This window comes from Lacerta agilis, chromosome 6 (assembly GCF_009819535.1).
Source record: "Lacerta agilis isolate rLacAgi1 chromosome 6, rLacAgi1.pri, whole genome shotgun sequence".
In the NCBI taxonomy this organism is placed as follows: Eukaryota; Metazoa; Chordata; class Lepidosauria; order Squamata; family Lacertidae; genus Lacerta; species Lacerta agilis.
The window spans coordinates 9,413,443-9,439,884 of record NC_046317.1 but is presented as its reverse complement, the minus strand read 5'-3'; the positions used below and the strand labels follow the sequence as shown (position 1 = coordinate 9,439,884).

Below are 26,442 nucleotides of genomic sequence, written 5' to 3'. Positions count from 1 at the left end.
AACAAATTCTGTCACAGGGAATTGTTCCTGATCCAGTAGATAAAACAGCCCAGATTTCACTGGAATAAAAAAAACTGGTATCATGAGGTCTGGCAATTTGGTGGCTCCTATCTGACCATCGACTTACTAGGTACCTACTGCCTGGAGGGAGGGAGGGAAGGAAGGAGGGAGGGAAGAAAAGACAGAAAGTCACAGGATTGTAATTTGTATACACTGCTAATCTCCTTCAGAGCCGTAACTCTGTTAGTCTCTTGTAGCAAAAACAACAAAGCGTCTTGTGGCATCCTAAAGACTAACCAATTTATTATGGCACAAGCTTTCAAGGATTACAATCTGCTTCATCAGATACAACCAGAGTTGCATATACAGCACATAGTTGGGGTATGGGCAGGTGTAGAAACTGCAAAGGAGGAAAGAAAATACAGAAAAGTACCAAGGCTGATAATTATGTATTTTGCAGTGGCCATTCACAAGAAATAAGAACTAGTTGAGCTGATAAACAGAGACATCCCAGCATTGGTAAACCAATCAATACTGGATTTCTTCAGCAGTTTCACCTTCCAGTCTTCCTTTTAAGCTCCTTTGTTCAACGATGGCTACCAGGTATGGTCAATAACAGAGAGAAGACAGAAAGCGCATGCCATAATAAAGGCTACTCTTTAGATGTTCATTTTTGTTTATTCCCAAGCAAGTCCAATTGGCCTGGCGCTCCCAAATATGCGTAGGGCGGCCATGGAGTGCCTTGAGTCTAGAAAAGGACGGAGGTTTATTTACTTTGGAGCTGGAGTTGTAGTTAAAAAAAAAAAAATCGCCGAGTAACTACTGTACTGCTAAAGTCACAAAGGACGCCTGCCACGCCAGCCTGACAAGGTTGTTTTGAAGGTGAAGCGTGCTTATAAGCGCTGCAAAAACACCTTGCGTCCCTGCAAAATGAAGTGCGCTTTTGCGCACTGCCCCAATGCACAGGTGTTTTTGCGTCGCCTGCACCTGGGCTTGTTACTCCCGAGTAAGCTGCGTACAGACACGCCACTCAACTTGGACATACAGTAATGTAAACAGCCCACACTCTGCAACCGAACAAGCACGCAGCAGGGCAGGTTTAGCAATTGCAGAAAAATCAAGTAAGATCAATAATAATAATAAATGGTTATATCGGTTTCTTTTCCTCTTTCCCGTTACCGAAGGGAAAAAAAATACTCGACAGTGCAATGAATTCCTCCGGTTGCTGCGCAAGAAAACGCACAACAGGTTGCTAGCGACGCCCTCTCTTCCCCACCCCCCTGAAAGAAAGGACGCAAAGAAATATAACAACAATCCTTAGTTAGCAGCAAGGAACAGCAACTCCCTTCTCCCCCCTTAATCACCTTTTTCTTCTCCTGACCCACTTTGCAGCAAGCGGGAGGAGATGCAAGGAAGGGAAAAAAAAGAGGGGGAGGCGCTTCTGCAGCTTCGCATGCGGCCTGTCGCGCGGCGGGACTGCTTTTCCGCCCTCCTCCCTCCCCCGCGGCCAGCGGAGCAATCCGCATTCTCCTCGCGCAGCTCCCCGTCTCTCCAAACGCGCTTACTTTTGGAGACGCGGAAGGCTACTGGTTCGCGAAGAGTCCCCTCGAGGGAGAGGGAGGAGGCGTGGCGGCGGCAGCAACGTCCTTCCCCACCCGCCTCCTTCCAGCCCGAGCTGCGGTAGCCGCAGAAGGCGGGTAGTCGTCGCTGGAGGAGGGTGTGGAGGTCTCTGTGTCTGTCTTGCCCGTGCCACTCGGCGCCCTTCTCGGCTATTGTTGCCTGCGCGCCAAGCGGTTCCTTTTTTTTTTGTCCTTTTTCTCCATCTCTCCGCCCAGGCCCGGAGCCAGCCGAGCTTCCCCCAAAAAAGCGCCCTTCCCTTCGCGGCGGCTGGCGTCGTCGCGCCCTTGGTGGCCGCCGCTTCCCCAACCGTCCCCGCCTTGGACGCGCTGCGCGCACAGCAAACCTTCTTCTCCCCCTCAGCGGCCTGGACGTTCTCAATATGAGTGGCATCGCCTGCGTCGAGAGACACCAGGTAGGCAGGGGCTGCGAGGCCCACCGGAGCATCTCTTTCAAGCGGGGGACCGCGTGGCGCAGTCGAACCCGAATCGGTCTTCCTTGTGCGTAAAGGCGCACGGCGCGCGCGGGATTTTTTTTTTGCCTCCCCCCCATCCCGTCTACCTTCCGAAACCGCCCGTCCCATTACTTGATCGCGATGGGGTTTCCCTTCGAGTAAACGGTGGCGGTGGCGGGAGGATCCTGCCGCGCGGCGAGGCAATTTACGGCTGGTGGAAGCCAAAAGAGGGGCGAGACCTCTTTTCCTTTCAAGGGCTTCTTTCGGGTAGCTCGGATCGCGTGGGGTCCAGACTTGAAATGTTGGGTGGTGTCACTTAATGGAGAAATACTTTGGGGTGGGAGGAGCGGTCTATACATCCATTGTAGTGTGTGCAAATGCCTTTAGAAGCAACCCGTTTTACCCCGCAAATGGCGGAAGGGAGAATAAGGATGTCTGGGGAAGGAGGGTTTGCGCGCCCTGATTATCGTTGTTAATTTCTGCTGCCTTCTCCGCAGACTGCTGTTGCTCCCCCACCCTCCAAGTGCGTTCGAATTGAGGTTATACCTCGTTTTATTTTGAGGTGTGCGCAGGCTTGCGTACTTTTTTCCCCCCAGAGAGAAAGGGAACTGTGGCTGTGCCATGCTGCCCGCGATTTTTTTAGGTGGGTTATTGCAGTGGTGGGCGTGACCCTATTCGCAGTAGTGGGGTGACGATTTCATGGCGTCATGGATAAACGACACCGGGAAGTAGATGTATGCTTCCATGTTGGTTATGGGGTGCTCCCCCCCCCCTTCATTTTGGTGCGGTGTATTGGTGAGGTAGCTCCGCTGTGCCAGCAAATAAGAGTTAGGAATGGTGTTTGAGGCTCGTCTAGTAGTCTAACCCCCTGCAATGCAGGAATCTCGACTAAAGAATCCCTGACAGGTGGCCCACCCAGCCTCTGCTTTAAAAACCTTACAAGGAAGGAAAGTCCACCAGTGATTTAAAAGGTGAGAACCTGTGTAAAAGAAAATAAGCTAGATTCTCCGTGTTAAATGATTCTGGATGGCCCGCCGGGCTGGGCAGCGTTGAAAGAGAGGTTGGAGAGTTCTAACTAATCCCAGCAGCTTCAAAGGTTTACAGCACATTTGCCCCAGAGTACATTTCCTCCCACCCCCATTTTGACGACTGTTTCTGAAAAGGACGGAGGGACAGGAAGCCAGTGCATGTTCCTTTTTGTTCTTGCTACAATCTCTAAGAAGCAGCTAGGAGATTATCACAAGTTTTGAATGGTTTTCCTTTATTTGAGGAGAGGTTTTCCTTTCCCCTTCTTTGCCTTTGTTCTTTCTCCAAGTTGCCCTATCCTGTTGCCAAGCACATGGAACTGAAAAGCATCTGCTCCAAAATGCTTGCTGCAGTTGATTGGGTGGGAAGGGAAAGCCACGCTGGCCAATCCAGAGGCAGATATGGTTTCTCTGTGTTATAATTAGGCAAGGCCTGAGCAGTTCTCTAGATTATGTTTCTGTTTTTTCCATTTGCTTCAGTGGAAGAAACCCGTATTTTGCATCACATATTAAATAAATGTCTGGGATTTTGCTCTTTGCCTGCCTACAAAGGCAGTCAGCCATATGTCAAGGATAATGGCTTCTAGACAACTGTGCGTTTATCGTAGTCCAGACCTTCATTTAGACGATCATATATAAAACCATATTTAATTGTTTGTGCTGTGATTTCGGGATGTGGAGTTCTACTGTTGTACAATAAAGTGTTTGGCTGCTGGGTGGTGGTGAAGGGGGCAGCTAGCCTCTATAAGATCTACTCCAAATTGACCTGCTCAAGTTAAAACAGCAGAATCACATGTAAACACACTAGGGGGCAAGTTACACATTACATGTATATGTTGAGGAGCGGTAGGGTTGAGAGAAACAATCTTAATTTATAATCCATCAGACTTTTTTGTGCTCAAAATCCTCCCGGCTGCTGCCAGCTGCTTTCCCCCACCATTTGAGATTTCTGATGCATTGTCTGTAAAAGTAAATTACATATTTGGAAACGTGTTTGTGGAAATCTTAAGTGAGAAAGCAGTCGGTGGGGAAAGACAAAAGACCGGGCCGGTTTTACTTAAAATTGCAGTCTCTCGCGGAAGTTTGTAGCACCGATTAGCATGCACTGTGTAGTCCCCCCCTCCCCCAAAAAATGATACGCTTAGCAGTATCATGTTTAATTAGTAGTACAAACATGCAGAACATTTTCCTGAGACTCAAACTAGATGTAACATGGGAGGTCTGAGGTCCATATACATTTTTTTATTCTTATTTTAAAGCAGCTAGCAGCTGTAAGGGACTCTTGATTTGGAGATAAGCCTCACCCACAATGTTTCCCATCTTAAATCTCATGTGCGTCTGTGGACAACTCTACTGTTCACCTTGGAAGGGGGGGAAATGCAGGTACAGTACCTGTATGGTTAAAAAAAAAGGTACAGTACCTGCATTCTTCCCTCCCCCATTTCCAATTTAAGAACAGCTTCAGGGAGGTTACCTGTATTTAGATCTGGAAAACACTGTGCAAGGTTGGAAAGGAGGGTAAGCAGCTTTTGACCAAAATCGACTTCAAAGATTGTAGAGCAATCTCTCTCCTGCGTCATGTATTGTTTTGGGTCTGATTCACCTTGAGCTCATGGTGGCTAAACTTTCATTCATGTATGGGGCAAGGTAGATTGAGCTGTGTTCCAGGAAGGGTGCAAGAGAATTGCTGTAGTTAACCAGTGCCTAGATTTAATTGAGTTTTGTTCATGCTGTGGACTTCGCACGGTTGGGGGTTTTTTTTTGGCGCCTCTTCTTGATGGATGGTGTCTAAACCACAGAGCCTAGGGCTTGCCGATCAGAAGGTCTGCGGTTCGAATCCCCGCGACGGGGTGAGCTCCCGTTGCTCGGTCCCTGATCCTGCCCACCTAGCAGTTCAAAAGCACGTCAAAGTGCAAGTAGATAAAAAGGTAGGAAGGTAAATGGCGTTTCTGTGCGCTGCTCTGGTTCGCCAGAAGCGGCTTAGTCATGCTGGCCACATGGCCCGGAAGCTGTACGCCAGCTCCCTTGGCCAGTAAAGCGAGATGAGTGCCGCAACCCCAGAGTCGTCTGCGACTGGACCTAACGGTCAGGGGTCCCTTTACCTTTATGTGCCTCTCGCCAAGAATGACTTTGTGTTTAAGCTGTAGAACAAGCACTTTGAACATCAGTATGGTTTGCGGCAACAGCTTTCTGGTTTTCCAGCTTTTTAAATCTGCGTGTAGCCAACACTCTTTGAAAGGTATGCATCATAAGCATTAAAAAAAAAAGTTATAGGAGGCCAAGCAACTTGTACTTATGCTGAAGAAACAATGAGTCACTCTGGAACCTTACTCAAATAAAGCAGGTCTTGGGCATGGGAGTGCCATATATAAAACAAATCAACTAACGTAGATCTGTTAGTTTATGTCTGTGCTGAAAATTTTGAAAAGCAGGAAAGAAAACTTGAACTCAGGGCGGGAGGCCAGTGGAATCGTGGGTGAGACGCCAGGCATTGCAGTTTGGGGGCATTATGGAGAAAGGAATAAGCTTTAAATGCCTTTTGCAACAGTGCATTGCTCCTTAATGGAAAAGGAATGTGGGGAACTAACCCGTCCTGGATGCAAAAAACTCCATATTCAGTCTTTTCAGACAAAAGATGAAAGAGCAATCCCTATGTCCCTTAACTGCTTCTTGGCTGTTCGTTACACAACTTTGAATTTAGTGAAAGGAGGTTGGTCTCACGGATGGTGTGTTGTTAGATCTAGATAGGGGTACAACAAGAGAGTCCCAGGAAATAATGGGAAATGGATTGAGGCAGAGATATTGGAAGAGGCCGTCTGCAACTCAAGGTGGGAATGGCTTGACTTAAATCAGTTTCCACACAGTTAAAGAAACCATAGGTAACTAGCAACTTATTGCGCATTTAACTTGCACTTGTAATAAACAAAATCTGCTCTTATTCCCTTATGGGGGTACACAAGAGCCCTTGTAGAGTCCTTTGCAGGTTCTCCATCGGTAGGAGTAAATAACAGAGGCCAACCAGAGAAAATTCAGAAGCAAAGCAGCTAGTAAGCTTGATCTTTATTAAAGCTCGAAACAAAATAGAAAATTCTTTCCAGTAGCACCTTAGAGACCAACTGAGTTTGTTCTTGGTATGAGCTTTCGTGTGCATGCACACTTCTTCAGATACACTGAAACAGATGTCACCAGATCCTTAAATATAGTGAGGGAGTGGGGAGGGGTATTTATGAAAGCTGTTGCAACAGGGTGCTTTCCCCACACACAGGAGAGCAGGGAAGGACAGAGAACAAAGGAGCGCCTGCCCTTGTATAGACATTTAAGTTTCCCACCCTGGAGTCCAAGACCATCCCCAGAAACCTCATACATACATCACAAAAAGGGTGTATCCCAGGACTACCTCCCAGATACATCATACTTATGGAGGTCTCCAACAGAAATCTGAGTGCCCTTGTTTACCTTCTGTCTGCCAGTTTATGTGATAATGCCTTATCTGATTGCCTTTTCTCCGGTGCCTGGCCATTCCTTTGAGATGGTAATCACTGTAATTCCTGAGACAATGGGAATGTTCCCTCACCCCCTCCTTCCTTGCAGAGAAACATTTTGTCAGTTTGGGAGTGAAAAATGGTTTCAGGGCTGTTTCCCTGTGCTGCTTCACAATTGTGGCCCATATACTTGTGTATGTGTCTGCCTTGTACATTGATGAACAGTTATTATATACATAAGGCCTTAATTGGTTTATTTCACACTTATTCAAGCTTTATGAACTTGGCTTTTCTTTCTTTCTTTTGAATTGGAAAGGCAGGGGCAGGTGTTTGGGGTGAAAAGACTTTGGCTACCCCACCAGTCATTGAACCCAAAATGTTTTGGCCATATATGAATTTGGCTTTACAAAAGCCACAGAAGTCGAGCATCACCTATATGAAAAAGGTGACATATAGATGGCACTACTCACTAAAACTCCCAAAATTGGAGTATTGCGGTAGTGGAGAAACATACAAACAAAGGAGGGATAGGGGAATTATAAAGGACGGATTTGTTCAGAGTACTTAACTGTAGTTTGATTTTTATCATGTTTGTTAACAAGAGGAACAGTGACAAAACTCCCTACAATGACAAAGCTAATCTTCAGAACCTGTTGGAAGTAGGAGCAGAGCATTCAGCCGAGTCAGAAATAGTGGAAATAGATTTAGGAAGAAATCCAAATGAACTGATGATGGGCAGAATATTTAATTAACGATGTGCCCAGTTGTCTCTGGAAACAGTGTTCGTATTGTAGTGCTAGTAAGTGTGTTCATAAGAAACCAATAAAAAAATAATTTTAAAAGGAAGTTATGCATGTATTACAGTATGGAACTTTTAATTTCAGTCTCATGTGGCCCAACTTTCAGAAGTTTTACCGAGAATTTCTGTGGAGAGAAATCTGCTTACTGGTAATTTCACAGTACAGTGGTACCTTGGTTTACGAACTTAATCCGTTCCGGAAGTCCCTTCTTAAACCAAAGCGTTCTTGAACCAAGGCGTGCTTTCCCATAGCAGTGGGGGACTCAATTTACAAATGGAACACACTCAACAGGAAGCGAAACATGTTCTGCTTCCAAGGCAAAGTTCACAAACCAAAACACCTGCTTCCGGGTTTGCAGCGTTCTTAATCCAAGTTGTTCATAAACTAAGCTGTTCTTAAACCAAGGTATGGTACTACTGTATTGAATCCTGTTGGGGGTGGTTTTGAAAAACAGATCCATTTTTTGTGTAGTTTCTGCTGAGCTGCTTTAGAAAGGTGGGGAAGAAAACAAATCTATCCGAAATGCGAAATCTAGCCACAATTGATGGAGGTGGACGGTCCTCAGGCAACAGAATGAACAGAATTTAGATAAAGTTGCATAGAATCTTTTCTGCCTAAAGCCTGCCTTGCCTTGGGAGCAACTTTCTGGGGCCACGTCTTTCCTGTTGCCATCCATCTGTCTTGAGATACAATGGAGTACGCGCCTCTGGGGTTGAAGTCAAGCCGCTTGAATTAGCAGCACTGAAGTGACCTCCCAGGGGAGCAAGCCAGGGCAATGCGTGGCGGATCTGGGCTGCCCAGACACAAGATAACCTCTCTCAGCCTCCCTGACTTTTCTGGAGCAACCAGATGTGACTTTTACTTTTTGTGTAGTAACCCTTGAAAAGCTGGAGTTAAAACAAGCAGTGTACTTTATGGACAGCAGGACACCTTAAAGCATGGGTAGGCAAACTTAAGGCCCATGGGCCAGATCCGGCCCAATTGCCTTCTAAATCCGGCCCACGGACGGTCCGGGAATTAGCGTGTTTTTAAATGAGTAGAATGTGTCCTTTTATTTAAAGTGCATCTCTGGGTTATTTGTGGGGCCTGCCTGGTGTTTTTACATGAGTAGATTGTGTGCTTTTATTTAAAATGTATCTCTGGGTTATTTGTGGGGCATAGGAATTTGTTCACCCGCCAAAAAAAATATAGTCCTGCCCCCCACAAGGTCTGAGGGACAGTGTAGCAGCCCCCTGCTTAAAAAGTTTGCTGACTCCTGCCTTAAAGTATATTGAAACCTCCTATGGAGGCATGACTTGTGTAAATGGTATGGGGGGCAGGGAGAGACCACTTAAATATTGATGCAAATTAAGCTGTTCCACAAAGAAAAATCAAAACTATTATTATTATTTGGAAATAATTTTATTTGATTTTACAAGTGTAGCATTATAACAATACAAAATACCATATATACTTGAGTATAAGCCTAGTTTTTCAGCACATTTTTTGTGCTGAAAAAGCTGCCCTCGGCTTATACTCGAGTGAGGCGGGTGGTGGGGGTGGCGAGAAATAAGCCCTTTCTCTCCGCTCGTGCCGCCACCCGCTCTCCCCAGTCAACCATTCCTTAAGTTTACAAGAACGGCGGTTCTTTACTCTCCCTAGGCAGCTTGTTCCATTCCTGAACTGCTCGCATAAATGCAAACTTGGCAAAGGAAGAAGAGGAAGGAGCAGCCCAAAGGGTTGCTTTCGGGCTGCTCGTTCCTCCTCCTCCTCCACAGCGGCAAAGGTGAACCGGCTTATACTCGAGTCAATAAGCTTTCCCAGGTTTTTGTAGGAAAATTAGGTGCCTCGGTTTATATTCGGGTCGGCTTATACTCGGGTATATACGGTAGATCCCCATGTTTAGATTTCTCTGAATCTCGAGACTTCCCACCATCCCCTCTTGTCAACCTTTTCAACTGCGTATTATTTCATAATCCATTTTTAAGAATCTCCATATTATCGATATTATTTGCTGCATTACAAGTTTTCTTAAAATCCTGCTAATGTTTTCATCTGTTTGGCCTCCTAAATAAATTATATCCCCCCCCCCAAAAAAATCAAAGCAATTAGCAGTAAAGTTGAAATCTAAACTTCTCCTATTAAATAATACTGGTGCAAATTAGTGTAGTTTTCAGTTTGGCTACTGAGTAGGATCGTAAAACTAAGACAGATTTAGTTCCAAAACCAGTTTGGAAACATTTCTGGAAGGATTTAGGTTGATCTATCTAGCAGATACTTCTTCCTGCTTCCATGCCTTCTATGTCTCACCTCTCCAGCTGCCAGCCCCATTCACGTCTCCATTTTCGTTAATCCTAACCCTTTAGCCATATTACACAAGTACAGATACGTATTCCCTAGCATTTGCTTACATTCAATTTTATAGTCAAAAGATTCCGTCATTTCCCATCTTGTATCTATTTCCTCTGTTTGGCTTGCTAGGTGTGTAGTTATAGCATGAGACAAATTCATTCGAAACTTTCTTTTGTGACCGTGCTCACGTATATTAGGAATACCGGTTGGGGGAAATACTGCTGTTTTAGAGTGAGTAGAAAATAAGTAGTTTCCCAGATTGTTTTAAAAATGTGGTACCACCCAAGGATTAAAACAACTAATTACCATATTTTTTCCATGTATAAGACTAGGTTTCCCCCCCCCTAAAAAATAATGTCAAAAATTAGGCGGTGTCTTATACATGGGGCCATCTCTTCCCCCCCCCCCATTTTCTTAAATCTGAGTCCCCCAAAATAGGGGGCGTCTTATAGACAGTAAGTCCAAAATATTTTAAAAACTTCAACACCATCATTGAGGAATATTTGCAAACAGTTGTAAGAGATAAGGTTCTGAGAATAGAATAGATCTTGAATCATAGTGGAGTAAACATTTTATAAGAAATGTTCTCGCTCCCCCCCCCTCCGTTGTTATATTACAGTGTGGGTGTTAGAGGTTACTTAAGGGCTCTGAGACTTTTTAAAGAAGAGTTGCTTTTAGATGTAGGTCTATCCAATAAGAGCTGCCATATGTAGACTTTGCCCAGACTAATCTCTGTTTGCTGGGTCAACTACAGTAATACAAATGCGCTGTAACTGAATTACTGTAGGATGTTGCTGAGTGATTTTGGGGTAAATAATATTTCATGCAAAATTGTCCAGATTTCCTCAAGTTAAAAACTAAATAGTGACAGACTTCATTAGGTAAAGGTAAAGGGACCCCTGACCATCAGGTCCAGTCGTGTCCGACTCTGGGGTTGCAACGCTCATCTCATTTTACTGGCCAAGGGAGCCGGCGTACAGCTTCCGGGTCATGTGGCCAGCATGACTAGGCCACTTCTGGCGAACCAGAGCAGCACATGGAAACGTCGTTTACCTTCTCGCCAGAGTGGTACCTATTTATATACTTGCACTTTGACATGCTTTCAAACTGCTAGGTGGGCAGGAGCAGGGATTTGAACCACCAACCTTCTGATCAGCAAGCCCTAGTCTCTGTGGTTTAACCATTAACACCTTTTAATTTTAGAAAATGTTTGTCTTTGTTTTTATAGCCTTTCAGGCAGTTCAGAGTTGGCATAGAAAGAAGTCCTAAATGGATTGTAAACATGCAGAAATCCCAAATTAACCCATTCAACTTTTTGTTTTCTATTGCAGAGTATGATGCACGACTACCACAGAAGAAATTCGTATCTATAGCTTTTAAGGACTTGATTACATCGTTTTAAAGCCTGGTAGTTTTGGAGTCATCCGTTTAGAAGACGCAACTGCCTGCATTTTTCCACGCTGCTGTTTATCTTAGGAGGAATATAAATTGACGTGCTCTCATATTAACACAAAAGAAGACTTCGGATTATTCAAGGTCTCCTAGTTACAACATAAATTTATTTGATACGTTTTTACTCAGGTCGACATATATAATGTCATTTCTTGGGACGTGGAGTGTATTGATTAATCAGTTGTACAGTACAATAAGACTTCGACCTGATTCTGATACTGCAAACTGGCAGGCACCCGATAGCAATTACATAATCACTTTTTGATATAAGCTACTTAATTGGAAAACTGATTAAAATTTGCCTTCAAACAAACTGTTGAATCCCCTCTTTCCTTTTTCCCCTCCCCCCCAAAAATAACCCCTGAATTTTTTAATTTTATTGATATTGATGCTGCATTTTATGTTGTGTTTTATGCTGTTTTTAAGTCGCATTTTAATCAGTGTTTTATATTTGCTGTTAGCCGCCCTGAGCCCGGTTTTTAATTCGGGAAGGGCGGGGTATTAATAATGATTTATTATTATTGTTTATTATTATTATTTACAGACCTGCAGTGTGACAGTGGCTGATAATCTGGCAGTCTTTCTGCCAGCAATGCTCATGGTTGAGAGGGCACCATGCCTGGGGTGCTCTCACTAAACTTTTCCATTTCAGTAGCAAGTGAAATTAGTACAGTGGACCCTCGAGTTACATACCGCTCTGGATACGTAACTTTCAGGTTGCAAACGCGGCAAACCTGGAAGTGTATACTTCCGGGTTTCGCCGCATCTGCAGGAGCCCTCTATCTCGTATGCACAGAAGCGGCGCCTCCAGTTACGGACATTTCAGATTAAATGTGGACCCCCGGAACAAATTTAATTTGTATCTGGAGGGTCCACTGTAATTGTTATCTCTTAAACCCCACTTCCCCTGCAGATTGGCTCTGTGTGTGTGTCTCTCCGCCCCCCATTGCTGCAAGTGGGGAGGAGAGGGGAGATGGTACCGTCTGGAAGGCAGAATTACTGAACTGATGGGATGATCATAATAGCGCATTGAATTCCTCCAGTTTATTTGCAGTCTTGGGCATTTTTGTCTGCTTTCACAGGATGCTTACTCGCAGGTAGTACGCATAGGGTAGGAGCATGGGAGTGTAGTTTGTATAGGATTACAAACTCAGAAAGGCTTTGCATCAAGTACATTACACTTGGTTCTATTTACAATTGCAAATTCTCCTCTTCAGCCACAGAAACAGCAAAAATGATTCCTAATGGCTATTTGATGTTCGAAGATGAAAACTTCATTGAGTCATCTGTTGCCAAGCTAAATGCTTTGCGGAAAAGTGGCCAATTCTGTGATGTTAGACTCCAGGTAACTTAACAGTGTGACAACCGGGTGTTTGGAATTTGGGGGGCGGGATTTATGGTGTTAATTAATGTCTCAATTTCTTCGCCCCCGCGTGTTCTGAAAACTCAATACACCATTAGATGGAATTCTCTTGAAGTCTCCTTTTAAAATTATGAGCCTGATCCAGCCAAAACTAAGTACAGTCATACTGCAGGTTGTGCGCTTTCGGGATACGGATGTCCCGAACTCGGAATTACTGGAATGGGTTACCTCCAGGTTTCGGCGCTCGTGCATGCGCAGAAGCGCCAAATCGCAACCCGCGTGTGTGCAGTGGCATGGGTTGCAAACGCACCTCCCACACGGATCGCGTTCGCAACCCGAACGTCCACTGTATTCTAACTGAAATCAGTGGTAGAAATGTGCTTACCTTATTTAAATCCACGAGGCCAGAAACTGGATTATGAACGAAAGCGATTGGTAAAAAGAGACCATCTGTAGTTAATCTTAGAGGCCTGAAATCCATTCAATCATTGGTTCCCAATTGATTGACCCCCCAGAGGGTCCGTGGAAAAACGGGGTCTGAAGTACTTAGCTAATTGGGAACCACTGCATTAAATCCATTGATTTTCAGTGGTTTTCTATTCTATAGACATAACATTGCATATCATCTGTTAGGCTGAGCTATTTAGGTTTAACACAAGTCTTTCTCTTATTTTAATACAGGTCTGTGGACATGAGATGTTGGCACACAGAGCAGTTCTAGCTTGCTGCAGTCCTTATCTGTTTGAAATCTTCAATAATGACAGCGACTCTCACGGTGTTTCCCATGTAAAGTTTGAGGATCTTCATCCAGAAGCCGTTGAAGTCCTGTTAACTACGCCTACACTGCTCAGTAAGTGACTTGGTTTTTTTTGTTTTGTTTTTTGTTTTACATATGATAGGCACTTAATCTTATGCTCTCTATTAAGAACAAATTCTAAAATAACCATATAACTTAATAGATTGAAAGCTGATAAAGAACTGGTCAAGATGTGTACTCTGCAGCAAAGAAACTGAAGATGGAGAGAGTCAAGCAGGTATAAATTTTGGACACTTAAGAAACCAAAGTTTCTGTGACCCTAGTTGGAGGAATCTTTAATCTTAATGAGCAACCCAAGCATTTGAATAGGCATATATGCCTGCATTTTTACCACAAAAAGCCATGTTCATCTTAGAGCATTTCATTTATAGATTAGGATCAATGATGATTATGAAATATATCCCAAACAGGCAGTGCCACTCCCATTTCGGCAGCTTAATGTGAGAATTATCACTGCTCAATAGTACCAGTAAAGGCATTTGAGAGTGATGTCTCAGAAAAGTTTGATTAAGTGTAATGCCGTTGGTTTTAAATTAAGACCAGCAATATGTTATAGGCAAGAGAAGATGTAAAATTGATTTGCTGAAATGGGTGCCATCAGAATATGAAAAAAGGCAACACGTGGACCAAATAATGTAGGGCAAAATGTTTCTAAATATTGTCAAATAATATTCAGCAAAATTGTTTTATATAATATCAACTAATATGCAGCGAAGACAGCATTCCGGATAAGTACACTGTTTCAGTATATCTTCTTCAGTTCAAAACTTAATATACATGCTCCTTGCATGGAGTAGTGGTCATGGCCGTATGTAGTGGTTACAGTGTACTTACTTATCCGGAATGCTGTCTTCGCTGCTTATTAGTTGATATTACATGAAACAATTTCGCTGAATATTATTTGACAATCTATAGAAACATCTTGCCCTACATTATTTGGTCCACGTGTTTTGTATTTTCATATTCTGCTTGCAGTTGCAACACAGGGGTATCTTTTTTTGCGTTTACTTGTGAAATGGGTGCCATGGCAGGTTGGTGGGCTATAAGAAGTGAGAAATAGAAAGTGTACTGAACCTCTTAAAAAAATTAATAACATAATTGTATGCCTTTCTAAAAGGTTTGTGGAGATTATTTGCTCTCCAGAATGAGCATTGAAAGCTGCATCTCCTATCGGAACTTTGCAAGCACCATGGGCGATTCGCGTTTACTGGGCAAGATTGATAGTTACCTTCAGGAGCACTTGTTACAGATCTCTGACCAGGAGGAATTTCTCAAACTGCCACGTTTAAAGGTGAGCAATCTCATGCTCCTTTCTGTTTCAGAGTAGAAAATGGAAGTCAGTCCTGTTCCACGTTTTAATGCTGCCAGGAAATAATTAAAAGGAAACTGCGTTTCTTAAAACATTAGGGCAAACAGTCTTGCAGATTTTGAGTTGCTCATGATTGTACATGCACATGTAGCTATCTCAAAAGTGCAGCATTTAAACCCCCCCCCATTCCAAGCCCCCTCTCAGTTGTGTCCAGAATTGTAGCCCTTTTACTTCGTTCCATAGAAGAGGGGTTCTCAAGTTTTCTACTTGCAGCACCCACTTGAGATGGCTGAAAATGATCAAGGCCCACCAGTCAAAAAAATGGCAGTGAGAAGTTTAAAGATGCTCTCAAGGCAAATCTTTAAAAATGTAGTGGAAGCACTGATAACAGGGAAACACTGGCCTGTGAGTGCTCCAATTAGAGACAGCCTTTGCCAAAGATGTCGTGGACTTTGAAGAAGCACAAACTCAGGGCAAAAAGGAGAAACTAGCTAAGAGGAAGGCAAGTTTGGAAAACCCTCACCGCGATAAACTCCTGCCAGGAAACCTATGTCCCCACTGTGGAAGGACGTGGATCCAGAATTGGCCTCCACAGTCACTTATGGACTCATGGTTAAAACCGTGTTCACGGAAGACAAATCTTACTCTGCTACGAGTGATCATCAAAGAAGGAGAAGATATTCCCTACCCCTAAACTTACACTCCACTTTTTTCCCAAACCCTCCACCTTAGTTTTACCCTCTTTCCCCCCTCTCTCTTCCTTTCTATTCCCAATGAATTACCACGAACCTTTTATCTCGCTTTCTAGTTTCCTTCAATACCACCTCTGGCCCTTTGACCTAGCCTGCGTTCGCCCCCCCTCCCAAGACCTCTGTCTCCTGGCCGCTTTCACTTAACACGAATGGAGTTGCTGGTGCTGGCATGGGCCCATCCAGAATTCCAAGGGCAGCTAGAGCAGGTATAGGCAAACTCTGGCCCTCCAGATGTTTGGGACTACAATTCCCATCATCCCTGACCACTGGTCCTGTTAGCTAGGGATGATGGGAATTGTAGTCCCAAACACCTGGAGGGCCGGAGTTTGCCTATGCCTGAGCTAGAGGGTTGAGGCAGGCAGGTGAGGAGGAGGAGGTACTGGGCAGGTTGTGGCATTGACAGAAATACTGCCATAGAACTTAATGGGAACCACTGGCGATCAAGCCTGCTGCTTCCTATCTGCATAGCCCCAAGCAGGAGATTCTGTTTGTTACTCCAGAATGCGAGCAAACCTTTCTTAAGATTTAGTGTCAGGAGTATAACGTATTCCTGGACACCGCAGAGCTAGACGCAGACTTTTCTGGAAGCTTCTGGCTGTTGTGTAATTGACTGGACAGCACAACGCAGGAACTCAGCAACTCACTGGATAACTATATACAGTATTTATTGAATCAACTAGTATCCATAAGTTACTATTTACAGACTTTACAAAATAAAAGAAACAAAACATAAAATCTTTTCCTCTCTGTCTCTCTCTCTATACTGACCACTTTCTCCACACCAATACCTGCACCACACACTAACCACTAACCACAAAGCTCTCACACAGAGCTCAGTCTTTAGGAACTCATTGACCAATCACAGATCGTTGCTAAGGGTCTGAGAGAGAGCAGATCTGGGCTTTCTGCCAACTACTAATTGCTTGAAGATAGAGAGATGAATTTCTGCACGTAGGCAACTCTGAACTCTCTAACAACCTTGATATTTTACATTCTCTGTTCTGGATGATGATGGTGATTTTATTTTAAATAATGTCATTCATGAAGCAAAACAAACTCTTTGCATTAATTAGACCTCTAGAAAGTTCTATGTTGGTATAATGATGTTTGAGATTTTATTTAACCTTGTGTAGGCAAGCCTTTTAGGTGTTTTATCTCTCTTAGCCACTAAACCCGTTTTTTTGTTTTTTTTTAATTCCAGCTGGAGGTCATGCTTGAAGACAACGTTAGCTTGCCCAGCAATGGCAATTATACACAAAGGTAATCGACTGGGTGCAGCGCAGTATCTGGGAGAATGAGACAGTCTAGGAGATCTGATGGAAGAGGTTAGTTTTTTTTTAAACGAGTTTCATCAGCCTTTAACAATCAAGCTTTTCTGAAATTAAGGATGATCCTTTTTCCTTTTTTTTCTTAAAAAAAACTATATGAAAAATTTAAATCTTACTGTAGGTATCCCTAAGCTGAGAAACTTAGGGGGGTTTCCCAGGTGAGCTGCATAAACTGTTCAGTCTGGTTTTTCTGTTTCTGTTTTTACTCTTTTAACGACTTCACTCTGTTGAAAACGGGGAGGTGGTTTTTAAGGCTCACTGTATGTCCTTAATGTGTTCCTTTTTGCAGGGTTTTTGCTTAAAGAGAGACAGTAGGTAAAAGGTTCTAATGGTTTGTTCCTCCCCATTGATTATCTCCCCATAGGTTTATTAACAAAACTAGGATACTCAGCGCTGAAGAACCATAGAAGAAACTTCAAGTGTAAAGAAGCAGCAGTCCTGCCCCAGTTCTCCTAAGAAAATCCGCTGTGGGCAAAAAACGATGATGATGATTAATGGTGTTTACTTCTTTACAGGATATCTTAACTTTTGACAAAACTTGTGTAATTAAATGGCCTCTCTCACATGCCCAACAGTCAGTGTAGTCTCAATCAGAAATGCCAGCGTCTTGAGAATCGCAGTGGAGATAATACAAATTTTGAATTGTTTGCAGAAACGTAACCTAGACTAGCATCCTTTGAGAATGGTTATGTTTGCTATATTCTGCCCTTTCTTAGAAGCCCAGTCAAACAGTTAGATTCCCCTTGCAGTTTCATATCGTATCTAGTAATGGGCAAAAAAATAAAAATAAATTCCTTCCAGTAGTACCTTAGAGACCAACTAAGTTTGTTCTTGGTATGAGCTTTTTGTGTGCATGCACACTTCTTCATATAGCATGCACACGAAAGCTCATACCAAGAACAAACTTAGTTGGTCTCTAAGGTGCTACTGGAAGGAATTTTTTTATTTATTTTGTTTTGACTATGGCAGACCAACACTGCTACCTACCTGTAACTAGTAATGGGCAGTAGACTTCCTAAATGGAAAATCATCCCCACTGGGTTGTACCCAGCCAAGTGACAATGTTAGCAGGGCTACTAAAAGTACGACTTAGCCGGATACAACTCATCTTTAGCACGACCCCTTTTATAATCCAATTGTGCTTGGTTTACATGCTTTATTCACATACTGGAAAAGGAGAAAAATGTTGTATTTTGCAAATAAGAAAATTGTGGGTTGCAGCAACAGTTTATTTGTGTGTGTGTGTGTTTGAGATTGTCAACCTGTACAGTTTATTCTGCAAGATAATGTACACTGTCACACATCTTAAATGTTACGGCACAGGGAAGTCAAGCCAACTGAAGATTTCTTTTGAGCTGTGAAAGCGAGGATCCGTCATGCCATAACTGGAAGATCTGTCACCATGAGAGCAACTTAATTTTTTATTTTTTTGCCATTCTGCTAGATGGAAAGAAGAGAACCTGAACGACACTGGAGCCCTTGTGGAGTCTTGTGTTCTGTGTACCAATAGTTAAAATAGGCAATGGAGACTGTAGCCACATGGCTGTTCTGTTGTTTTTCAGGTTCAAACGTTGTACTACTCAGCCGATCACAAGCTGCTTGATGGAAACCTGCTAGAAGGACAGGCTGAGGTGTATGGCAGTGATGATGACCACATTCAGTTTGTGCAGGTACAAATTGCACATGGTCTGAGGTAACCTCAGGTAAAACTGGTTAGAGTAGTAAAAGCAAGAATCGACAGTCTCGAAACAGTAGCTGCCTTAGACGGCTCGTATGGTCTAGTTCAGGGGTGGCAAATGTCGTCTTCCAGACGCAGCTGACCTCAGCCCATGCTAGCATGGGCAGTGGGCAGGGATGGTGGGAGTTATAGCGCAGCAACATCTGTAGGGTCACAGGCAGCCACCCCCGATTTAGTTCCTTCAAGCTGTAACGTAATACAGTCGTACCTTGGCTCCTCAACAAACCGGCTCCCGAACGATCAAAACCTGGAAGCGGGTGTTCCGGTTTTCGGAAGCCGAACGCTCCTGCAGCCAACTGGAAGCCACGCTTTGGTTTCTGAATGTTTTGGAAGTCGAACAGATTCCGTTCGACCTCAAAGGTACGACTGTAAATATGCCTTAGCACCGAAAGCACGGCATAATGAACAAGAGCAGTTGATGGAGTTTCATCTTAGGCTTCTGGACTGTTGAGAAGGGAGTGCAGTGCTAAAGATGGAGGGAGCTTGCAGATAGAGCTTAAGCCATCCGAGGCAAACAAGGAGCGCTGAATAAGTTTCTGGAAGCAGAGCTTTGTAACATAGAAGTGCAGACTTTGCAGTTGCAGCAGTTTATCGGCCACGTGACTAGGAGTAGCACGTCATGAAGTAGCCTCTGGAGATTTCCTTTGGGAAACCTGCCATACAGGGCACAGGTTGAACTGAGTAGAACCAATTTGTCATTGCAAGAATAATGGCTGCTTCAGGTAGCCTGCCATTCATGCAAGCAGCGAGAACGTTTTGAGTACTATAGTGCACTGCGCATTGTTAACTTCTTGAAAATGGATGTAATAATTGCCGCTGTTGCCATAACTCAATTCAAAGTACATTTTCAAATGGGAGCTTTGAGTTTCAGCAGCCTAAATGAGTCAAGAGATTTGAACTAGAAACGAATCTGTGATGAAGCAGAGTTCAGTTCATTTTGCAACTTGAATGTAATTAGGTGGTGGTATCTGGAGTTACATGAACCAGGGAGGTGATCATATTAAGTCTTCTGTCAGCTGCTAATTGAATAGGTTTGTTAGCAGGAGTTGAGATTTGAAGACGTTTAAATCTCCTAATATTTGGGAGCTGTTTAAAAAAAAAAAGTCTGCACAGGTGTGCGGTAGAACCTAGGCGCAAATCAGCCTTTCTCAGACTTCAATTAAATGATTTGTCCCTTTAAAACCAAAGTGTTCAAATGGCAGCCATGGTGGGGTCTGGCTAGTTGCAATAGACAAGTTGGTTGCTTGAGTGCAAGGCAGAGGCTGAGCCTAAACCCAAATGCCAAACCACATACTTGATTCCTAAATAACTGCAAATACCATTTCCCAGAAGGAAACACCCCCCAAAAGCCTGTGTTGCAGACAGAGCTCGCACCCCACTAAAAAATGACAAATCACATCCTGGGGGGGGAAATGGAGATCCTTCCTCAGATGTTACTCACTGCTTTCCCCCCAAAACCCCACAAGCTTATCAGGCTGTAATCAGTCTTCTTTTCTCTCCCCATGTTTGTTTAAAAAAGCAGGCAGTTTCACTGGGTTCACTGGAAAGCAAACCCCAGCTGCAAAGTATTCACACTTCTCCAAGATTGCCTCTGGGACCATGTGGGATCCAGAGACATTCTGGGAAGAAGAAAAGATGGTGGAGTCTGTATCTCCCGAAGGTTGAAAACAAATGAATTAAACATTCAGAGGAGCAGGGGCACCAAGTGAGGTGTCTAAAGCCCATTTGGAAGGGAGGGAGAGTGGAAATGAAGTACGTTAGACAAAAGGGGAAATGGCTCCAATAGAGGAACCCGGTGTAATTATTCTGAAAGAACTGAGATGGGTTTCATGGACCCGAGGTGGCAGAAAGTAGTTTGGGATCTTCTCGTAGATCTGGGTGATCTGCAGGGATTGGCAAAGCTTTCTGTCTCCAAATTGTTTTAACAGTAGCATCAACAAAACCATTCATTTCCCTTGAATAGGAAGTTCAAATGAAGAAAGCTTAAGTGGAAGTGGATTTTGCATGAAAGGATACGGCTTTATTTAACTAATTTCTAGGCTCCGAATGTCCTCAGACTAGGCACCATTTCTTTTTTAAAAAGCAACTAGCCATATGTCCTGCACATCTAGCTCTGGTCGGTAGATTTTGGGGTTCTAGTAAAAACAAATAGCTCCAGCAAGCTTGAACTGCATCCACCCACTCCTTAAGACTATAAGGCACTTACTAATTAAAGATGATGGTGTGGTACAGATAGGAAGAAAGGTGCTGAAAGAAGTAGACAATATATATGCGATTTGGTAGAAAACCTTTTGTAATATCTTGGATTTATACAATAAGTCCAGAGTTTTGCTGTGTAGGCTATGCACCCTTGAAACTTGTGTAGCAATGATAGTTGTCGCAGGTACTTTCAAACAAAGTGAAGATCGTCCCATTAGAAAGCACACCTTACGTGAAGCTAAGTCATTCATTTGATTCAGAAGCTAAGTCATTCATTTGATTCAGAAGCTAAGGACTATGAGTATTGGGATGAAATGGTTCTTTGCAAGTAAGGGGTGCATTACGTGCTCCATCACGTTGCTGAGATTTTTGATTCGTCAAGTTTCCTGTGCAGATGTTCTTATAAACGAGGCTGCACAGAGATAAAAATAGAAGAAAAAAATAGTTCTGAAACAAAGGCAGATCACAGTACGCTCTGTGGCCGGGTTTCTGTAGCTGCCTTTTGATTTTGCAGAAAAAGACACCCCGTGAGAATGATCTCAAGCAGATAAGTAGCAGTTCCTCTGGAAGTCTTTCTCCAAACGCAGCAGTGCAGAGTCCTAACACGAGTGGAAAATTGTTGCTTCAGAGAAGACCTCAAGTAAGCAGAACTTTGTTTCTGGGGATAATTCTTTTAAGCCACTGGTGACCCCTGCTTTAAAATATGGAAGTTGCGTGAGGCAGTGCCTTTTTTTTGTAATTACGTTAATAATGCAGTGTTCTTTTTCCTCTCCTTCAAATATTGGGGGAAAGCTGAAATTCCAGCCTACCTAGAGGGTAATGGTATATAGCTTTAGTGCAGGCTTCCTCACCCTCGGCCCTCCAGATGCTTTTGGCCTACAACTCCCATGATCCCTAGCTAACAGGACCAGTGGTCAGGGATGATGGGAATTGTAGTCTCAAAACACGGAGGGCCGAGGTTGAAGAAGCCTGCTTTAGTGGAAGAAAGCATGTTCATATTTTGGAATTAAATGTACTCTCTTCCTCCCCCCAGATAATACCTACCTGTGTCTCGCTGTTCTGGATGGCGTGTTTTGTGTGATTTTCCTTCACGGTCGTAACAGTCCCCAGAGTTCTCCGACTAGCACTCCACGGTTGATGAAAAGCTTGAGTTTTGAGATCCAGCCAGGTGACCTTATTGAAAAGCCCATGTCTCCGATGCAGTATGCTCGATCTGGATTGGGAACAGCAGAGCTCGGCAGCAAGCTCATAGCCGCAGGTAAGGAAAACCTACTAGCGCTTCAAGCAACCCGGGCCTCTGCATTTTTTCATACTTGGGCAAACTGCCGTGTGAAGTATTTTGCAGAGTAATTGCTTGCTAAAATTGGTTTCGCGTCTGTTATCTTAAATACCTCTTGCACACTTTGCATTCCTGGTAGGTGGCTATAACAGAGAAGAATGTTTGCGCACCGTAGAATGTTACGACCCCCGAAAGGATTGCTGGACTTTCGTTGCGCCGATGAGGACACCAAGAGCTCGGTTCCAGATGGCAGTGTTAATGGTATGTGTGGAGTGAATCGCCGTGCCCTCCGGCACCAGAAGCTCTTGATTACATGCCAGATCCAAGTAAATTCAGTTAAAAACCACATTTTTTAAAAAAAAGTGTGCACAAAGTTAAACATTTGTTGAAGTGCCCATCCAACAATAAAATAAAAAGAACAAATCACACACACACAAACACTAATAGATTAGTCTGATGCTAGCCTCCACTGTAACGCTGAAGTATGATCTCAACAATTTAAATGCCCAAAGCAAGGATAAATAAAAATGTATTTCTGGCACTTGAAAACATGGACAGTGATAGTTCCAGTGAGTTTCCCTGCAGAGCACAGGTGAGGCACACACGAGAAAAAATTGACCCCCGTGGAATTCCACCTTGAAGGTTCCACAAGGCCAAACAGCACCCCCAAAGTGCCACTCTCTTGGCGACAGTCCTCCCAAGTAGGGTCAGAACCATTGCAAAGCAGAGACACCCAATCCCTGATTGGACCAGCTGCTGTGTGGGATACGATGGTTGAGGGTATCGAAAGCTGCCGAGAGATCAAGGAGAATCAACAGGGCCACACACTTCCTGTCCCTGCCAGAAGAGCTCATCGTACAGAGCAACCCAAGAACCCGATTCCCCGACTTAAAATTTGTAGCAGTTCAGCACAAAGGTGATGGTCACGTGTTCCTCTGCATTTTCTGAAAGGACACACCTTGGTTCATAGTTGCCTGTAATGACGGGACAATTCCTTTTCTTGGAGGCTTTCCTCGTCTGATTTAGAAACTGTTCGCTACTAACACACCAGGTCCAGGCGTGCGTGTTTAACCAAAATAATGTAATGGATCTTTGTTGTAATACTTCTTGCTTCTTCTTCAACTTAGGGGCAGCTGTATGTTGTTGGTGGGTCCAACGGCCATTCAGATGACTTGAGCTGCGGAGAAATGTATGACCCGGAGATTGATGATTGGACTCCCGTTCCGGAGCTGAGAACCAACCGTTGCAATGCAGGTAAGAGTCCACAATGCCCTACGAAGGTTATTATTTCTTTCTAAGCATTCAGGCAATAAATTGTTTTGTTCCCTTCTCTCCCCACCTGCCATGGATTAACAGGTGTTTGTGCCCTGAATGGAAAGCTGTATATTGTTGGCGGCTCGGATCCTTACGGTCAGAAAGGATTGAAAAACTGTGATGTCTTCGATCCCATGGCAAAATCCTGGACTAGCTGCGCTTCACTTATCATCCGTAAGTCAGTGCTTTCATTTTTCAAGTTGGAAGGAATGCGGGTGGCGCTGCGGTCTAAACCACAGGTCAGCAGTTCAGATCTGCAAGGCAGGGTGAGCTCCCATTGCTCTGTCCCAGATCCTGCCAACCCAGCAGTTTGAAAGTATACCAGTGCAAGTAGATAAATAGGTACCACTCCGGCGGGAAGGTAAACGGCATTTCCGTGCGCTGCTCTGGTTCGCCAGAAGCGGCTTAGTCATGCTGGCCACATGACCCGGAAGCTGTCTGCCGGCTCCCTTGGCCAGTAAAGCAATGAGCGCCGCAACCCCAGAGTCGTCCATGACTGGACCTGATGGTCAGGGGTCCCTTTAGCTTTACTGCTAGTTTTTAAATGGAATTTAGTGAGAATTAACTCCCAACAGTTGGAGCATGAGACTCCTTAATATCAGGGTCATGGGTTTGAGCCCCACGTTGGGCAAAAGATTCCTGCATTGCAAGGGGTTGGACTAGATGACCCTTGTTGTCCCTTCAAGCTCTATAATTCTTTGATTTTGAGAGAGAAGCTGCATCCTTTGCTGCAGCAGTATTTAGTATTGGTGGGTTTTTTTTTGTTTTTTTTTTTTTTTGTAGACTGCATTAGTGAGAGTGGCAACAAGTGGAAAAGTTTTCTGAGACCTTTTAGACTTGACTTATTGGCAGTTGACTCCTGGCTGGCATGAAAAATGTCCCCTACAGTTTTTGTGATGCTGCTGCTGCTGTTAGAGAGCAGCTTAAAACACCCTCCCCCTGATTTGCAAGCTTCTGTTGGCTTTTCGTTTATAGGAAGACACCAGTCTGCTGTATGTGAGCTTGGTGGACATTTGTACATCATCGGAGGAGCTGAATCTTGGAACTGCCTTAACAGCGTGGAGCGTTACAATCCAGAAAACAATACGTGGACCTTGATTGCACCTATGAATGTGGCTAGGCGTGGTGCAGGTGTTGCTGTACTTGATGGTAAGTTTGTGTGAGTGGAGCTCTGCAATTCAGAGTGTTCCCTTTTTGGGGGAGTGGGGGGAGGATATAGACCTTGTGGCCTAGAAATGGGGCACAGCAAATCAGAATACATGACAGAGCAATTGGGGAAACTGCTCTCTCGATGTTTGCAAACCCAGTTCACACTGGCTGAAGATAAAGTTGTCCAGCGACAGATTGTGAACCATAAACCACCAGAATGCCTTTATTACGCAAATCCAATTCAAAACACACGTAAACCTAATAGGCTGTATATTAACAATTGCAAAGTTATTTACTAGAACTACTTCTCAAAAATTAGATACCACTTCTCATAATGTCAAAATCAACATCAGGACACAAAAATGCAACTTTTCAGTTGACCACCAACTCCAGTATGTACAAAAAACCGGGCTGAGAGTTCTAGAATGGAGGTACAGTGGTACCTCCGGTTGCGGATGGGATCCGTTCCGGAGGTCTGGCCAGATCCCGAGGTTTTTGCAACTGGAGAGACCGCTTCTGAGCATGCGCACACGGCAAAAACCTGGAAAAATACTTCTGGGTTTGCCGCTTACACATCTCGAAGTTTTTGTAACTGGAGATACCACTGTATTCAGAAGAGCTGGAAAGTGTTGAAGTAGAATTTTATTGCCGTCTCAGTTCGTTAATTTTTTGAAAGAAAGCTCAAGCAGTATATTTAACCTTGCTCAGTACCCAGTTAACCTTTGAGTTGCGGTATAGCTTTTGTGCCCGGAAAGTGGGTTTTTTCCCCTCTACAGTATTAGGACACATTACTGAAGATTGGCTGCTATTCACTCCACAGGAAAACTCTTTGTTGGCGGCGGCTTCGATGGTTCGCGTGCCGTCAGCTGCGTGGAGATGTATGACCCTGCTAAGAACGAGTGGAAGATGATGGGAAGCATGACCGTTCCAAGAAGCAATGCCGGTTTTGCAACCGTGGCCAACACCATCTATGCAGTGGGCGGCTTTGATGGCAATGAATTTCTGAACACAGTCGAAGTCTACAACCCAGAGTCAAATGAGTGGAGCCCATACACGAAGATCTACAAATTCTGACGGACAGGGGTGTCTTTAAAACTAACAGGCTTAGTGATGTAATTGTCAGTAGAGGTACACATGTGAATAGGGGGCGGGGGGGTGTTAAGTTGCCATCAGCAACACAAAAGCTTTTTGCATATTGCATACTATTAATATGCTGTACATATTTTTATTTTAGAAAACATGCAGGGTGTTCTGTGTTTTAGGATTTGTTACTTTAGGCTGGAAGTTGATAATTCTGAGAGAATTAGAATGAAAGCTGATGGCATATCATTTCAAGAGCTTCCCCCAATGTTTGTTTTGCCAATTTGCACACACAAATACTTTAACCTTAGAATTTGTTTCTGGTACAGGCAGGAAATATAGTGAGTCTTCAATGTGAGCAATGCTTTTTAGGCCTTGTTCGTTTTTTGTTTTTTTTTAATCTTAACTGGAAAAATCTAATAAGCCTTATTTAAATAGATTTTGGCTTTATATAAAAAAGCTGACACACCTGCCAATTTGACTGCCTTTTATAACTTTTTATATATATAGTCATAGCCAGTTGTTATATTCTGAAGTGACATGAGATGTGTTGAAACAAAAAGAGTAAAATCTCAGAAGATCATAAACTGAAGTGAAACATGCTGTTTCTTTATGTGTGAGAGCCTTTCATTTTTGTTTTCCTGCTACATTGTATGAAATCCGAGTATGCAATATTGATTTTCATTGCCTTCGAGTGGAGTTTCTGAACGTGGCCACAGTGTAAGGAGGGGGGTGGGGAATCTGGCTCTGAAATTCAACTGATTTAGAGAGGGTGCTTTTCTGTATGGTTGTTAGGTTAAGCAGTTGTGATAAACATGCAAAGCTGCAAAATGCTAAAATTGTGTGGTGTGTTAGCAAAGTTACCTATCTGAAAATTATTGTTTGTATCTTTCTACTGCAACCTAAAAAACATGCTATAATTAAAAACTGTGCTTCATTTGTTTAACAAAGGC

At 43.7% G+C, this 26,442-nt stretch overlaps 1 protein-coding gene across 1 annotated transcript; it reads left to right on the top strand.

Annotated features, from left to right (window-relative positions):
* The first annotated feature begins 1,620 nt into the window (after positions 1-1,620).
* Positions 1,621-26,442, top strand: IVNS1ABP (influenza virus NS1A binding protein). Its single transcript, XM_033151378.1, is given in 20 exon segments — positions 1,621-2,032; positions 11,041-11,245; positions 12,379-12,506; positions 13,206-13,350; positions 13,353-13,374; positions 13,484-13,506; positions 13,509-13,558; positions 14,459-14,632; positions 16,604-16,646; positions 16,649-16,696; positions 16,699-16,727; positions 18,293-18,400; positions 21,182-21,266; positions 21,269-21,307; positions 21,701-21,925; positions 22,086-22,207; positions 23,074-23,200; positions 23,303-23,434; positions 24,236-24,409; positions 25,230-26,442. Coding segments are annotated over 18 exon segments (1,911 nt in total). The 5' UTR covers positions 1,621-2,032; positions 11,041-11,245; positions 12,379-12,395; the 3' UTR covers positions 25,484-26,442.